The sequence below is a fragment of the Peromyscus leucopus genome, chromosome 2 (assembly GCF_004664715.2).
Source record: "Peromyscus leucopus breed LL Stock chromosome 2, UCI_PerLeu_2.1, whole genome shotgun sequence".
NCBI lineage: Eukaryota > Metazoa > Chordata > Mammalia > Rodentia > Cricetidae > Peromyscus > Peromyscus leucopus.
The window spans coordinates 81,871,393-81,889,320 of NC_051064.1; the positions used below are offsets into that span (position 1 = coordinate 81,871,393).

The following is a 17,928-nucleotide window of genomic DNA, read 5'->3' on the forward strand; positions in this document are numbered from 1 at the left end:
CCCCCCCCCCCCCCCGGCGCCCGACAGGGATCTCTGTAAAAATCAGTAGTCACCCTGGCTCCGAGACCCGAATCCAGAGTCTAGGCAGGCTTGTGGAGCGGGTAGTATTTTAGGTCCAGACCTGTGGGAACCCACTGACTGCTTCGGGAAGAGATCTGTGCACCTGTTCCTTCTGCTTTTTCACTGTTTTGCTCTTTGGAGAAAGGACAGACGCGCCTGTTCCCAGGGCCAAAGGAAAGACACTACGGAGACATGAGACTTAGCAGGGAGCGGAAGTCTGAGCTCCTAGGTAGGTGCTGGGTACCTTTAAACAGTTTAGAAGCCCACGTGACCCGGAGAGCGCCCGGCCCCGCGGTCACGTGAGGGCGCGTGCCCCACACGCCGGCCGAGCTAGCCTGCGCGGCGGCCTGCGAGCCGGGGAGGGAGGGGAAGCGGCGGAGGGATCCCGCGGCGGCGCCCGGTGCGCGTGCGCAGCGAACAGCTGTCACCTAGTGCGGAACAAGTCTTCCAAAGATCCCAAAAGCCTCCGGGGAGGCCGCACTTTCCTCTCCTCATCCGGGTGGTGTCCGGGCCTCCGCCCGCGGCGCAGGTAAACCGCTTTCTCGGTCGGGGCGGAGCGGCAGGAGTGGCGGCCTCGGCCGGTGTCGGCAGGGCAGCCGCACGGGCCTGGACGCTCCGCGGTGCACGGCCGTCAGCTGGGAGGGAGGCAGGAGGAGGCGGCCGTGACAGCCCATCCTGGCCCTCCGGGTTCCGGAGCTCGCTCGCCGAGCTCCCGGGAGCCGAACCAAGGTGCTGCTGCTCCGGACTGCCACGCCTGGGTGGCCTTGGGGCGCAGACCCAGCCGTCTGCGGCCGACACGGGAAGGCCCGGCCTGTGCGCCCTCCGGGCCTCCCTTGGGTCCGGCTGCCCCGACCCGCGAGGTTAGCAGGTAGCCCGCCCCTCACTCGTGTTTGTTCTCGGCCCCGGCGCGATGACCTTTTCTTTTCCTTTCCTCCGTCTTAAGGCCATTTCTTTGTGCAGTTCCCGGAGGAGCCATGATGCGGTTTAGACAGTGGGCGCTTAATAAATGCGATTGGCTGTGGCATGGGAACTGCCAGGCACAGGGCGTGTTGTGCGGTGGGAATGCTGCGGGGAAGGCAGGCGGGCTAGCCCGGGCTGGAACTGGGTGTTCTCTGCTCTGCAGTGATAGCAGCTGGGCTCAGTTCGGATGCTTTCTTCGTAGTGGACCCAGGAGGCAGCCGCCGGCGTGGCTGAGCTGGGCTAGCTGGCGCGTACTGCATTTGGTTAGGTGTTCTCAAAGAAAACTTGGTAAACTTTTTTCTTTTCGTTCTTTCTTTCTTTCTTTTTTTTTTTTTTTAAACTCAGTGCAGTCATTCACACTTGGTAATTTATCCAGCACTGCTTAGAAAGCTTGAGTTAGAATTGCAGTCGGTTCCCGAGAGAGGCTTTTGATAGGCTCGATCCACTTTGGTTGGCACCAATCTTTGCCCTATTTCACCCACTTGAATTTTGCACTTATAAAGGGCGCGCGCTGGGGAGGTGGGGGGAGAAGGGATTTACTGTTTCTATGGCAACGGTTATTAATAGTCTAATTTAAAAGCCTGGTGCTTAAAAATTAGTGGCTTTAAAAATTTATTTTTTGGTTTTTGAGTCAGGGTCTTACTGTGTGTAGTCCTGCCCGACCTGGAACTTCTTATGGTAGCTGGCCTGGAGCTCAAGAAGATCCACCTGCCTCTGCGTTCCCAGTGCAGGGATTCCTGGTATTCACATTTCTGCGCTGCTACTGGCTGTTTACTCTCTACAATTTACGGTTTCAGGCTGGGAATATAGTTCACGTGGTAGGGTGCATGCTTAGCGTTTGAAGACCTTAGGTCTCTAAGATGGGAAACAAAGAAAAAATTTTTTGTTTTTGTTTTGTTTTGTTTTTTAAACTATAGCGTAATCACTAGTTAAGTTTTCTTGAAGCTTGCTGGCCTAGTAACCTGTCATGCTTTGTTTTGGAATGTATTGCCTAGTTGTTTAAGAATTTTAGGCCCTTCTTCCCATTTTAGTGTTATGAGTTTACACATAATGTTTACAGTTCTCTACAAAATCGGTAATACAACAAAATTCAACTCAGGCCTGCTTTGTTTTACTAGGAAACTTAGTTACTACCCCAGCCCTGCATCCTTTCCCTTTGTCTTGATACTGTCTCTAGTAGCCCACATGGGTTGGTGGGTGACCTTGAATTTGTGATCCTCTCAGTCTACTTCCTGATGGCTGGGATTACTTACCATTGTTTGACTCAATGATGGGGATTGAAGTCAAGGCTTCTGTGCCTGGTAGGCAAACACCCTACCAACCTACCTTTCCAGCCCTACTTCCTGTTAGCAGTATTTCTTACTGTTTGTAGTTATGCCCTTGATATTTATTTGTTATTATTTATTAAAGGCTAAATGATAAAATAGGTACTTTCTGTACTGTCATTAAGGTCAATATGTAATGCAGGTCTTTCCTTAAATTTTTTTTTCTTTTATCATATATTAATGTTTGGGTGCTCTTCTGTAAGTACCATTTTTTGTTTATTAATTTTTATTTAAGTTTTTTTCATACAATATATTTTGATCATATTTTTCATGTTTTTTTCCCCTGCACCAATTCCTTCCAGATCTCTCCACCCCTCTACATCATATTCTGTCTTTCAACCCCCACCCCCAAAACCAACCAACCAACCAAAAATCAAAACAAAAAAATAAAACAAAACATTCCCAAATAAAACGAAAGTACACATACTGGGGGTGGGGGGTGGGGGGAGGAGGAACAGAGAGAGAGAGAGAGAGAGAGAGAGAGAGAGAGAGAGAGAGAGATCCTTTTTTATCATGACCAACTACTTCTGGGCCTGAGACCTGCCCTAGAGTGTGGTTGATATATCCAGTGACACTCCATTTCAGAAAACTGACTTTGATTTCTCAGGAGGTATCCACTGCAAATAGCTTCTTGCTTAGGGGTGGGACTCCATGTCCACTTATCCCTCTCAGTGCTGGTACCTCATCTAGCTTGAACTTATGCAGGTCTTACATGTGGTCCCACAGTCTGCATGAGTTCATGTATGTCATTTCTGTTGTGCCTGGCTCTGCCTTTTACAGTCTTTCTACCTTCTGCATAGATCCTTGAGACTTGGGGATGGAGGAGTTTGATGAAGATATTTCATTTAGACCCTGAGTCTTTCAAGTCTCTCATTCTCTGCTCATTGTCCAGTTGTGGGTCTCTGTGTTAATTACTGTCCACTGCAAGAAACATCTCTGATGAGGGTTGTGTGGAGTACTGATTTATAGGTATAGCAATATGCCATTAGCAGTCATTTTATTGCAATGTTCCTTTAGCAGAATAACAGTAGATGTTCTCCTATGTCCATGACCTACTTCAAGTGCTTGGTCACTTAAGCAGTGTCACATATGGGTTCCATCTCATGGTAAATCGAACAAAAAAAATGTGGTTGGTTACTCCAGTAACACTAGTATACCTTGCAGGCAGGTCATTGTTGTAGGCTACAGAATTTGTAGATGGGTGATGCTGATTAACTTTCTTCTCTGGTAGCATGCCAAGTAACTTATAGCACCATGAATGCTAGTCAGCTGGGGTAAAGCTTCTATTTGGATACCAGCTCAAATTCTATGTGTTTGATGTTGATGACATAAGTAGGTGGTGTCTTCAGCATTAGGACTTTACCATTAGGTTGTGTTGAGTAATCAATAGCTTTGGCAAAGCTTGTGATTTTTTTAAAAACTATTTATTTATTTTTATTTTATGTGCATTGGTGTTTTGTCTGCATGTATGTCAGTGTGAGGGTGTCAGATCTTGGAGTTACAGACAGTTGTGAGCTGCCATGTGGGTGTTGGAAATTTAACCGGGTCCTCTTTAAGAGCAGTTAGTGAGTGCTCTTAACCTCTGAGCCATCTCTCCAGCCCCTAGCCCGTGAGGCCCATTTGGCTATTGACTCAAAAAGATGTAACCCATTCCCAGCACTGGGGTTTGTGGCATACGATGTGTAGTTGGTGTATTGTTTCCCCATTATATGATGATTCCATTTAGATTACTTTCATAGATATATATTTTTTAGGAAACTTCTAAAGTAATAGGTTTCCATATGGTTTTTTAAAAGGCCTTCAATATTACCTCTTTTATCCTGCCTTTCTATTTCCCTGCTCATTTGATCTTCCTGTTCTATCTTCCCGTTATCTCTCTATAACACTATGTTTCATTGTTAACAACTGAGTAATATTCCATCGTGTAAATGTGTACCACATTTTCATTATCCATTCTAATAGTTTATTAGCATCTAGGCTGTTTCCAGTTTCTGTCTATTATGTATAGAACAGCAAGGAGCATGGATGAGCAAGTATCTCTTTAAATAGAGTCCTTTGGGTGTATGCAAGGAGGTAGCACCCTCCCTGATTTCAAGTTATATTACAGAGTTATAGTAATAATAACAACATGATATTGCTGTAAAAACAGACATGTCGCTCAATGGAATAGAATTGAATATCCAGACATGATTCTACATCCCTGTGGACAGACAACTGAATTTATATAATGAAGCCAGAAATACACACTGGAGAAAAGAAAACATCTTTAAACATGGTGCTGGTCAGACTGGTTGTAGAAGAATGAAAACATCCATATATATTTTCCCAAACAAAGCTCAACTCTAAATGGGTTCAGGACCTCACCAGAAGACCAGGTACCCTGAATATGATACGTAAAGTCAGGGATACCTGAACTCATTGGCACAGGGAAGGGTTTTCTGAACAGAACACTGATGGCACAGCCTCTACTACGATCAACAGTTAGTGCACAGAGCCTCATGAAACTGAAGAGCTTCTGTATGGCAGAGGATACTATTGTTTGGGCAAAGTGGCAGGCTACAGAAGGGGAAATGATCGTCACCAGTTATACATATGATAGAGTGTTAGTGTCTAGAATGTACAAAGACCCAAGAAAAGTGAAAGTACAGGAAAAAAAAGAATTAAAAATGGGATACAGAACTAGGTGGAGAATTATCAAAAACAAAACACAAATATCTGAGAAATACTTAAAGAAGTGCTCAATATCTTTAGTCATAAGGGAAATGTAAATTCAAACTACTTGGGTATTTAACCTTAATGCATTCAGAGTAGCTAACATTAGTAAAACTACAGCACATGTTTCTAGGGAAAGGATTATTCATTGCTGGTGGGAGTGCAGACTGGTACAGTCAGTATGGAATTAAGAGTGGAGGTTCCTTAGGAAGCCTACCTCAAGATTCAGCTGTCTATTTTTGGGGGGACAGGTCTCACTTTGCAGTTCTGGTTGGCCTGGAACTCACTGTGTACACCAGGCTGGCCTGGATCCCCAGAGAACTGCCTGCGTCTGCCTTCAGAGTGCTGGCACTGAAGGCTTGTGCCACTATTCCTTTCTCTTGCCGCTGTTTCTCATCTGAATTTCTTGGGAGGTATTGTATAAAGTCATTGTTTTGTTTTTATTTTTGCAGTACTGGGGATAGAACCTAGGACCTTATACATACAATTGTATTTTTGTTTTTGCCACCATAGAGAATGTTTTGAGTCCTAAAATATAAATTTAAAATTCTAGTGTTAAAAGAAACAAAATAACAGCAACAATTATTTTGTTTGGACAGGGAGCTGACACATAATTCATGATGTCCTTCAGGTATAAGGTTTAATTAAAATGAGACAGACTCAATGCCATAGCTCATTTTATTTTTCAATCCCCTAACTTCCCAAGTTTCTCTGTACACTTCTCTCTCTGCTCCTTGGAATTAGCTGAGACACTGCAAAGACGTTGCTTTTCATATTCCATGCTAGCTGGGTCTAATCCCATCCACACAGTCCGAATAAGCCCTTTAAGAAGTTTATTTATCCCCCTTGCTCCACCTTCTAGCCTTTCTTCGTTGTAGAACCAGACTGTAGTTTTAGCCTGTAGTTTGTAAAGCTTTGATCGGCCCATCATTTCTCATTACACCCACCTGTTTCCTAGTTCTAAGAATGGGTTTGATACTTTGTTCTTACTCCTTTTGACGTCAGTGCTCCTCTATTTTATTCAATTTAATCCCTTCCCCCCTTTCTGAAATCTCTGCTAGAATTGAGGGTTTGTTGATTGCACATTCCTGGCCTGTAATCTCAGTGATGGGGTGGTAGAGGCAGGAGGAATCAGGAGTTACAGGTCAAATCAGACTTAGCTCAAGGCCTGCCTGGGCTACATAGGAGAGACCCTGTCACAAAAACAAAATAAAAGAGGCAAACAGCTCAGTTGGAGTTGATGTCTCTTCAAGTCAATTTCTCTTTAACTCTGCTCATTTGCCATAAAGTAGGTCCGTTAAAGTCTTAAACAATCATTCTGTTTTCTTCCTTCCTCATAGCCATTGATAGTGGTTATTTACTTGTGGTAATGAAGTTGTTGGTAAATTGTTCCTTTTGCATTTTCTAAATTTTCTTCTGTGAATCATTGCTTGCACAGGAGAAAAGATTTAAAATGCATAAAATAATAAATAGTTTATAAGTAGATTTTAATGTACTTAATAATAGACATAATAAAATGCATGCCTTTTAGAAACTATAGGAAATAGAAGGAGGAAAAAGCAAAGCCCCCAGAGCTGATTGTGATGGGTGGTGGTCTCCTGCTGTAATCTCAGCACTTGGCTGGTTAACAGTAGAATCTCAAGTTCAGTGTGATGAGGGCTATGTAGCCAGACATTGTCACAGGGTAGGGGATTGAAGGAATTACCACTATTGCTTTGTTTTTTTAATTAAAAAAAAAAAAGATTTATTTTTATGTGCATTGGTGTTTTACCTGCATGTATGTCTGTATGAGGGTGTTAGATCCCCTGGAAGTGGAGTTATAGTCATGAGCTTCCATGTGGGTACTGGGAATTGAACCTGGGTTCTCTGTAAGAGCAGTCAGTACTTTTAACTACTGAGCCATCATTCCATCCCCCAGTATTACTTTTTTGTTTGTTTGTTAAATTTTCTTGCAATAGCCTTTACTTTTAATAACTTAGATGAGATTTTAGTATAGTCTTAAAACAATTGAAAATTTTCTTTTGATTCTTATGTCTTCCAGAGAGTTTTAGGGTATGGTATTATGAGATTACTATTGGTTGTTTACATGAAATTTTTTGATATTGAAATTAAACTAATTCTTATCTCTAAGAGTGAAGTATGTGCCAAATAACTCCTTTTCTGATGAATGTGTTGATTAATGTTTTTGACATTTTGGAGTACCGAAATTGTGCTTGGCTAACAGCCTATTATTTGTTCTATTTATTTTTGCTGGGTGTTATATTCTACATACATTTAAAAAAAGAGTAATATGTACAACGTGTTAAAGCACTTATTAGATTGTGGGATGCTGTTGACGCAAAAAAACACAGCTTTCATCTTAAAGGGAACAAGAGATAGTTTATTCTGGAGCCATTTTGAGTGACCATGGCCTGAGAACACAGATTTAGGTTACCCCAAATTCTGTATTCCAATGTGGAAGCGATTTGGGACAGGGTCTTATGTTTCTGTGTGACCGAGGTTACTGTGGCACTCATATAGCCCATTAACCATGTAGCCTCCAACTCATAGTGATCCTCTTGCCTAAGTCACCAGAGTAGGCAGGTTTACAGGCCTGGCTCTTTTCTTTTTCGCTGTTTTTTCAAAGACAGGGTCTTATTGACTATACTGGTCTTAAACTCTATGTAACTCAGACTTATCTTGAACTTGTGATTTTTCCTGCCTCAGTCTCCGTAGTGCAGGAAATATGGGTATGCGCCACCATACTTGGACCCCTCTCCTTTGTTCTGTATTTTCAGGCATGGTTTTGTTCTACAGCTCCAGCTGGTCTTGAATTGATGATCTTACTGCCTCAGTGTTAGAATTTTAGGTGTTGGAATTATTGCTAATGCCCAGAGCTACTCCCTCCTGCCCACATGTTGGGGCTCAAGCCTCTTGCATGCTAGGCAAATATCTTACCATTGAGCTATATCTGCAGCCACAGTTCAGAAATGTTGACTTTGTTCCTTTTTCATTTTTGTCATGAAATATTCTCCAGAATATACTAAATAGGCAATCTAATTGCATTTCACTGCCCACCATATATATAAGCCTTGATTTTTGTCTTGCCTAGATTTGGGTAAATCGCCTCTTTGGTGCTCTCCCTCCTTCATCATCTCTTTCCTTCTTTCTTTTTTCTTATACAGCAACAAGAAATCAAAATGTGAGCGAGACACCTTTCTACTCCAGTTTCCCTAGAATAGGTAACCTTAGAGAGCTATTATCTCTTTGAATGGTGTGAAAAAGTGTTTGAGTTCCAGGAACTGGAGAGGTTAAGGGGAAAGGAATCCAAAATTATTTCCTGGCATACTAAGATAAACTCCAAATTCCTTTTTCTAGTCTTTTCTTTCTCACTCTTCTCTGTCTTGTTTTCAATATTTGCCTCCTTACTATCTCTTAAAGAACAGAGCCTAAGGAGATTCCTTCCTTGCCTGAAATAGTCTTCTTCCAGATATATATCTGTTTATTTCTCTCCTTCAGGCATCTACTGGATTTTATTTGTCTGACACGCCTTCTTTTACCTACTTTGAAACATGAACTCTCCCTGTTGGTGCTGCATCTTCTTAGTACTTACTATTGTAAGTCAGAACTCGTGAAAGGCAGCTTTGTCTGCTGGGACTGGTTGATTAGAATTTCAATACTGTAGAGAGGTTGGAATGTTGCATGCCCAGAGGGTAGCTACTTTATTGTGGATTACTTACCTTATCTTAGACTAGTTTTAGTCATCTGCACCTAGTAGCCACTACCTTCTCCTGTTTGTGCCAGAACTAACATCTTGTGACTGACTAATAAATAAAATCCTTTTGTAATCTATTAACTTAGCTTTCACCAACCAAATAGCAAGAATGTCATCAAATAGCCTTTAGGGCCTATAGAAAAGCTTCCCTCATCTTGTTGCAACTACCTCTGTGATGTACCCAACAATCGATTTTAACTTGCCTTGATTTATAATTCTTTGTTCTGTAAAACTATAAAACTCCATGAGACTGCTTCTATGTTGGAACATGGAATTTAGGGTAACCTAAATCTATGTTTCCTGGGCCACAGTCACTCAAAATTGCTCCAGAATAAACTATCTCTTATTCCCTTTGAGATGAAAGCTGGGTTGGGTAGGTGGTGGTGGCCCACACCTTTAATCCCAGCAGCTGTGAGCCAGAGCCAGGCGGATTTCTGTGAGTTTGAGGCCAGCCTCGTCTACACAGCAAGATCCAGGACAGGCACCAAAACTACACAGAGAAACCCTGTCTCAAAAACAAACAAACAAACAAACAAACAAACAAACAAACAAACTAAAAAGATGAAAGCTGCTTTTTTTCCCCTCTTAAGATGAGATTTGCATTTTTTTTTTTTTTTTTGCATTAATGCTATTTACGTATTGTCTGTGTTATTCCATTAGTGCCAGGACTGTTTCGTCCTGAATGCCTGTGGAACTAAAGTCAGGAATTCAGTCACTGTTTGTTGTATTGCTAGCTGCAGTTCCCATTTCAATGAGTGCTTCCTCTGCTCAAATACTAAGGCTGCTCCTGTACTTTGGCAGAAGAAAAGGAATGTTTCATTTCATGTAACAAGTTTGTTTTGACACAGATAGTTTGTGGGCTACTTAGAGTTTTCTGCTGTTATTATTATTATTATTATTTTGCTAGTGAAGCATATTAGTCTTGTTTGTTGTTTTGCTGTTTGTTTTTGAGACAGGAGTCCATAGCTGCCTCACCTAGAGTTTGGTATGTAGGACAGGCTGACTTCTGACTTGTGAATATCCTCTGGCCTCTGCCTCTCAAGTACCAAGATTATAGGTGTGTTCCATCATGCTTGACTAATCTGTTTTCTGAGTAACTTTTCCTTTGTTTAGGATAATTGTTTTCCTTCTCCCAAACATACCATTTTATGTAAAGACTTTTTAATATTTGATACTTTTTTCTGTTTTATTTCATTTCTGATTTATTTCATTTGTGTATATATAGTCTACATGTATATAGATGATATATGTACCACATACATTTCTATAGATGGTTGTTAGTCAGGATGCTGGGAATTGAACCAGGTCCTATGTAAGAATAGTAAGTGCTCTTAACTTCTGAGCCTTCTCTCCAGCCCCCTGATATTTCCAGCATGCCTTTCTTTTCAGGGCTTGATAGCTTGCTCAATGGCTAGTGGGAAGTGGCAGCTCAGGAGAGGCAGCTGCTGTATATAGTATGGGTGTTGACAAGGAGATGGAGCAGAGGGTGGCCTATTGAGCCCTATATTGGACAGTCCTATATTCCCAAAAGTAGGAAACAGACAGAGGCTGCTTCAAGGGGAGGAATATTTGAAGTCACAAAGATCTTAACTTTTTTGAGAATCTTAGGGTAAGTACTGTTAGAGGGTAAAAAAGTACAGTTGGCTTTCTATAGTTGAGGTTTTTGGATCAATGAATTGAAGCAATCAAGGGTTTTCAAAAACTTGTATTTGGTTAAGGATGTAGCTTAGTTGGTAAGAGTACTTACTTGCCCAGAGGCTTTATGTATGATTCCCAGTACTACCTAAGCCTTGTGTGCATATGTCTTTAATCCTACAATGTGGTAGGTTTAGGCATATGGATCAGAAGTTCAAGGTCATTCTCCACTATATAACAAGTTCAAGGGCAGTCAGGGTTATATCAGAGGTCTCAAAAAGAAAAATTGTATCAGCATAAGTTTATTCTTCATGCTTGATACTTTTAGATTAACTTGACACAAGCTAAAGTCATCAGAGAGGAGAGAGCCTCAATTAAGAAAATGCCTCCATAAGATCAGCTGTATACAAGCCTGGAGGGCATTTTCTTAATTAGTGATTGGTGGAGGATGGCCCAGCCCATTGTGAGTGTTGTCATCCCTAGGCTGGTTGTCTTGAGTTCTGTAAGAAAGCAGGCTGAGCTCCTCCATGGCTTCTGCATTAGCTTCTGCCTCCAGGTTCCTGCCCTGTTTGAAATCCTATCCTGACCTCCTTTGATGATAAACTGTGATGTAGAAGTGTAAGCCAAATAAATCCTTTCCTCCCCAAGTTGCTTTGGTCATGGTGTTTAATCACAACAATACTAATCCTGAGTGAGATATACTCTAAAAATATAACATCAATTATTGCCTTAACCTTTACATTGTATTAGATAGTATAAGTAACCTGGAAATGATTTAAAGAAGAAAAAAGATATGTGTAGGTTATGTGTAAGCAGTAAGCCATTTTACATAAAGGATTTGAATATCCTTGAATTATGATTTCCTGGTGGGGAGAGTCCAATATCCTATGAAGTCCATGATTGTTTTGCAAGGACTTCTAAAGAATTATGAGTTTGCTATATAGAATGAGAGTCTTTTAAGAATATGTTTTTTGTGATGTGTGTGTGTGTGTGTGTGTGTGTGTGTGTGTGTTGTTTGTAGGAGTTTGTGTGACTGTGCAAAGAACGGGACCAGATAGGAGGACATCAGGTGTCTTGTGGTATCATGTTCCACCTTATTCCCTTGAGACAGGATCTCTTAGCTGAACCTTGAGTTAGGCTGGCAGCCAGCAAATCCCAGTGATCCTTCTGTCCCTGCTTCCTCCCACAGTGCTGGGGTTATAAAACATGACCATGTTTGGCTTTTAACATGGATGCTAGAGTTTGAATTCAGGACTTCATTTTTGCATACACAATAAATGTTCTTATCAGCTGAGTGAGCTCCTTTGGTGCCCCATTCCTGTTTTCTGTCCTCAGCACTTTAGCCTAGTTTCTGGTGGTTTTGCCATGTGATTGGTTTATAAATTACTATAGAAAAGCGTGTTTTAAAAAGCTGGAAGCATACTTAGGTTTGTGCTAGGGATGTTGAACATCTTCCGTGCGGTATATATCCTGGGCCTTTATATATGTGCATGTGTAAGTGAGATAGTGGAACTTGTACATCTGTGATAGACTGTACTTCTAGAAAATTCAGTTTTACTTGGAAAGGTTTCATGGAAGTCAGCAGTACCATCTGGCCAGTGATTCAGTACCCAGAATAGGAGCATGTCGGGAAGCCACCCGAGGCCTCTTTTTCCGGGACTCTAGGAAAAGATGTGAAAGTCTCAGAGGCGAGAAGGCGTGGTCAATAACTAAATAGGAGTTCCTTTTCCTTTGGTAGACACTTACATGCTATGTTGGTGAAGGTCACTGATTAAACACAACTTCAGTAATTTATTGTTAATGGTCACATTTTCTCTGCAGAGACGTCTGAAGCCATCATGGAGGTGGTAGAGGTGGAGAGTCCCCTGAATCCCAGCTGTAAGATAATGACCTTCAGACCTTCCATGGAGGAGTTCCGGGAGTTCAACAAATACCTCGCATACATGGAGTCTAAAGGAGCCCACCGAGCAGGTCTTGCAAAGGTGATTATACTCAGACTTGTCACTGAAAAGTATCATTTGACTTTTAAATTAGGGTCTTAGTTTTTGTTGTTGTTGTTATTGTTGTTGTTCATTTCTTTCAATGGAATGTGTCTGCTATTCTTGTTAATCCACTTGGAACACTTACGTTTCTTAAAGAATATTTATCTTACTTCTTTTTGTATATTTTAATCTAGGCTATGTTCTGTGGTAGTTTCTTCTTCCTATCTTCCTCCTCCCACTCCTTCTTGTCTTTTTTTATTTTTTAAATCAAGGTTTCCAGAGGTTGTGAGTATATCAGTTTCCATCCATTTCTCATAGAATGCACCTATTAACTTGAAGGTTAAGGTGATTACCCTCTCTGTGTTCCTTTCCTTGCTTCTACTTTTTCTTTTTACCTGTTTTAGTCTATCTTGAATTACAGCCATCTTCTCACTTCAGCCTCCTGAATGTTGGGATGATAGGCCTTACCAACCATACCTGTCTCACTTTAAAACAACAATGACAACAATTTGTGGGAGTATAACTTACGTGAGATACAGTGCCCTCATTTATAGTTTGTAATTCAGTGTTTTTGTTTGTTTGTTTATTCACTTAGTTGTGTAGTGGTCACCACTAATAAATTCTCTATCATAATCACATATAGAAATTATATATTTTAAATAGTCATTTTCAGTTTCCTGGAATCACTGCCATCTTAGGCAATCACAGTCTGCATTCTTTATCAAGTTGCCTTTTGATGTATTTTTGAAAAAACTCAAATTGTATGTGGTGTGGGTGTATGGTGTTATCCCATCTACCTTTACCTCTGTGTAGATGTAACCAACCGTCTTGTTAAATAAGAAACACAGAACCAATGTAAAAGAGAAAGCCGAGAGGTCAGAGCTCAGAACTAAAATCTTACCCTTCCTCCTGTGAGCTCCTAGCTTTCTGAAAGAGAGCTATTTCCTGTCTGTCCGTATTTTCATAGTTTTTTGTTCTGCCTTCTCATTGGTTGTAAACCCAAACACGTGACTGCCTCGTCACTGTCTGTATGTACAGCCCCCCAGGTCTTAAAGGAATATGTCTCCAAAGCTGGCTGTATCCCTGAACACACAGAGATCTATGGGATTAAAGGCGTGCGCCACCACCGCCACACTCTGTCTATGGCTCTAATAGCTCTGACCCCCGGGCAACTTTATTTATTAACATACAATTAAAATCACATTTCAGTACAATTAGAATACCACCACATTTCCCCTTTTCTATTTTAATATAAAGAAAAAAAAAGCAAAAGGTTATAACTAACAAAAGAAAAACTGTATACAAAAGTACATTAACTATATACAATATATACAAGTAACAAATACCTAAACGATGTCTAGTTCATTTGTATTTGACAAATCAGAGAAAATAATTCCCTTATCTATCCTATTTTGGTAAGTCCAAAATGTATCTAATTCACTTTCTATCCTAATTAATCTTCAACTATAACTAACTAATCTTCAACTATAACTAACTAATCTTCAACTCCTTCAGAGATCCAAGAAGGAAATAATATTAGCTAACAAAAATAAAAACAGGAAGTGCATGCAAGCAACTTCCAAAAAATTTGTGAGTTGACAGAAACAGTCAGCTGCCTGGACAGTCACCTGAGGTTTCTCCGAAGTGTTGGGGCATCATCTTCAGCCTACAGGCTTAGCGTATCTGACAGACTCATTTGTGAAGTAGGATGTACATAAGGTCAACAGTTCAACCTCAAATTGGGTGAGAGCAGTCCATGTACCAGAAACACCTGAATTCCACTAGTGTCCTGTCATGATTCAGGATTTTAAATTCTGGAAATTGTTGACAGTTTTTGAATTCAGCTGTCCATTCTTCTTGGCTGTGTATATATGGCTTCATCTCAGCATCCCCTTCTTCTCCACATCCCTCTATTAAATGCCAGTCTACTTTCGAGAGGCATGAGCTTTCAGCTGCTGTTCCATTGCACAACAGAAGCCATCGGCCCTCTGCCTGTTAAGCTGCCTTCGAAGAAAAGGGCACTGTACCTTTTCTGGATTGTGAAGGCCACTTCAGGGATGGGGCCATATTGTCCTGGCCTCAGAAGATGCCTTTTGATAAAGCCATAACCTCACTTGTTTTGGCAAGAATCAGTAGTCCCTTGTTTCGTGTTCTGTCTGTCCATTTTGTCCTGTTGATTCAAGGATACTTTGTTGTCCAGTGGCTAACTTTTGCCACAATGAAAGTTGACTCCATATGCAGTTTCTTCAATGCCCATATTTTCTCTGAAGTAGATTGGTACTGCCAGGAGCCGACATGTCTCAAAAAAGAAAAATTTTCTAAGTTATTAAAACATTTTAAATGCCATATTCTGTAGATCTCTGAAGGGTTTGAAAATGACCTGTCTAAAACATCTCTGCTCAATTTTTAAAACATATCTAATATGACTACAAGTTCTATTGTAATGTCTAACTACTAACTTTCATTTCTTTATATCCTAATAGTTGGTAATAATAACATTCAAGGATCAGAAAATTGCATTACATTGTTAAATGAATGGTATGAATACAATTAAAAATATACATATAGCATTTTCTAGCAATATCAGTTTCAAATTTGTATCAATATAAAACAATCCAATTCAATGTAATGTAAAGTATTTAAAACTAGCAATTGTCTTTTTCTTTTCTTTCTTTCTTCCTTTCTTTTTTTTTAAACAAGAACCTTAAATATAATCTCCTTTGCTTAGCCTTTTTCCTAACCCTTGACAACAACTTGTAACCAACCCCCCTAAACAATGAAAATTATCCCAGACCCAAACCCATTAAAAAGACCAAAAAAACACCCGCCCCACACCTCTGTGTAGCACAAATCTTAAATGGTCTTTATGGTGGTATTTTATTTGTACTGAAATGTGATTTTAATTGTATGTTAATAAATAAAGTTGCCTGGGGGTCAGAGCTATTAGAGTCGTAGCAAGAGCGCGGCAGTGGTGGCGCACACCTTTAATCCCACCACTTGGTAGACAGACCTAGGTAGATCTCTGTGTGTTTAAGGATACAGCCAGCATTGGATACATACGTCTTTAAGACCTGGAGGGCTGTACTTACAGGCAGTGACGAGGCAATCATGTGTTTGGGTTTACAACCAATGAGAAGGCAGAACAGAAAGACTATATTAAAGACAAACACACAGGAAGTAGCTCTCTTTCAGAGGTAGGACCACCGCAGGAGGAAGGGTGAGGTTTTAGCTCTGAGCTCTGACCTCTTGGCTTTCTCTTTTACATTGGTTCTGTGTTTCTTATTATTTAATAAGACAGTTGGTTACATCTACAGGTCTTATGAAAAACAAACCTGGAGCCAGGTATTGGGGTGAATGCTGAAAGATCAGAGAAGCAGAACAAGCCACAGCCACCTCACCTTTCCAATTCCTCAGCTGATCCCTTTTCCTCAGACTGGTAGCTTCTGGATCCTCATCCAAATCGATCTCAGCTGAACTGTGCTGCTCAAAAAACTAAAAACTTAATCAGCTCTAGTTCCTGGTCCTCATGCCTTATATACCTTTCTGATTTCTTCCATCACTTCCTTGGATTAAAGGCGTGAGTCACCATGCCTGGCTATTTCCAGTGTGGCTTTAAACTCACAGAGATCCAGATGGATCTCTGCTTCCCAAGTGATAGGATTAAAGGCGTGTGTGTGCCACCATTTCCTGGCCTCTATATCTAGTGGCTGTTCTGTTCTCTGACCCCGGATAAGTTTATTAGGGTGCACAATATTTTGGGGAACACTATACCACCACACCTCTGGACTTTTAACTTTCTCTATTTCTGTATATCTTTCCTTTCCTTCATATTCTGTGTCTGGCTATGTGGTTGGCCCTTTCTTTTCTCATTCTTTGATATCTCTTGCTTTCTGATCCCTCTTTTTCTCCTTGTATTTATTCTCTCTGCCTGCCAGCCCCACCTATCCTTTCTCCTGCCTTGCTATTGGCCATTCAGCTCTTTATTAGACAATCAGGTGTTTTAGACAGGCAAAGTAACACAGCTTAACAGAGTTAAACAAATGCAACAAAAAAGAATGCAACACATCTTTGCATCATTAAACAAATGTTCCACAGTATAAACAAATGTAACACACCTTAAAATAATATTTCACAACACACGCCTATTAATTTTTTTTTCTTTAAATAAAGGGTCTTTTGTAGCCAAGGCTAGATTCAAACTTGCTAAGTGTTGGGATCACACCCCACCAAGGTAATGCATCAGGGGGTTTATTCTACCTGCAATGTGAAGTGAAGATGGGCTTAAAGTGATGATTAGTCTGACAAAACAATTTCATGAATGAATAAATAGTTTGCTTTGGTTTAGTTTAAGGATATAGTCCATCATGGTGGCAGGGATGTGAGACAGCTGGTCACATTGCATCTATTCTTGTTCTTAAAGATATGCAATTATATCTTTAAAAAATGATTATAAATGATGTGCTTAGTGTCATAGGAATGTTTAGTAAGGTGCCAAAGACTACGTTGCAATTCTTTATTGGTTGTGACATTTTGTCCCCAGAGGTCATTCCTTTTGTTATGTGGCTGCTGCCAGTAGCTGTCTTCTGACTTCATATGCAGAATTCCCCATGCTTCTACCTCCACCACCCCCATATGCAGAATAAGTAAATGTAAGAGTTGTTTAGAATTTGCTTTTTCAATGGTACCTCAGAACTTCCAGATTACCATTTGAGGTAAAGGTGGGGGGGATATCATTCTTTGTTTGAGCAGAAGGTGTTATATTTTCAGAGTCATTTGGTGCACATAATTAGTCATGAACATGTTATATGATGCTTATCAAGAATTTGGGCTTTATTTGCCCAGAGAAAAGCTAGAGATCACTCCTTCCTTTCTCTCCAGATTTGTCTGTCCATCCGTCTGTTCATCTATCCATCCATCTATCCTTATCCTCTTCCCTCCCTGTCTCCCTCCCTCCCTCCCTGTCTCCCTCCCTCCCTCCCTGCCTCCCTCCCTCCTTCCCTCCCTTCCTCCCGACCTACCTACCTATCTAATCTTTTTTCTTTCTGAGACAGATTTCTCATATATCCCAGATACCCTTGAGCTCTCTGAACTTCCTGGTCCTTCTGCCTCCTTTTCTGAGTGATAGTGTGATGGGTTGTGTGTCACCACACTGCGTTCATTATTTGACCTTTTTATGAAGTTCTTTGTTTTATTTTCTCACTTTTTGTTTTTTAAAATATTCCTTAGTCTACTAATAGTACACTGTCTAGTGGTAAGGTGACATGTTTAATAACTAGAAGAGGAAAGAGCAGCTGCCCTTGTAAGGGAGCTTCAGGAACACTGAGTACACCTATGATACTTCTGATAGTGTATAACAGAGTAAAGTTAATTAGGATTACAATCACACCTGAGTGTAGTTTAAAGTTTTCCTGTGTCCTGCCCAGTCCTACAGCCACTCAGACCCAAATAAACAGACAGAGGCTTATATTAATTATAACTGCTTGGCCATTAGCTCAGGCTT

At 40.8% G+C, this 17,928-nt stretch overlaps 1 protein-coding gene across 5 annotated transcripts in view; it reads left to right on the forward strand.

Moving 5' to 3' along the window:
- Window positions 1-382: 382 nt before the first annotated feature.
- The window catches only part of Kdm4c (lysine demethylase 4C), a 196,988-nt gene continuing 179,442 nt past the window's right edge, over window positions 383-17,928 (forward strand). For 3 of the 5 annotated variants that reach the window (XR_005090854.1, XR_003734985.2, XM_037202679.1), the window contains exons 1-2: window positions 412-589; window positions 12,268-12,428. Coding sequence is in view for 2 of the 5 variants with exons in the window: in XM_037202679.1 (XP_037058574.1) it covers window positions 12,285-12,428 (144 nt within the window). In the remaining 3 variants the exon portion in view is untranslated. Of the gene's footprint in view, window positions 590-12,267; window positions 12,429-17,928 lie in introns of those variants that run through there. The other 2 variants (XM_028873963.1, XM_028873964.2) reach the window with 2 other exon arrangements.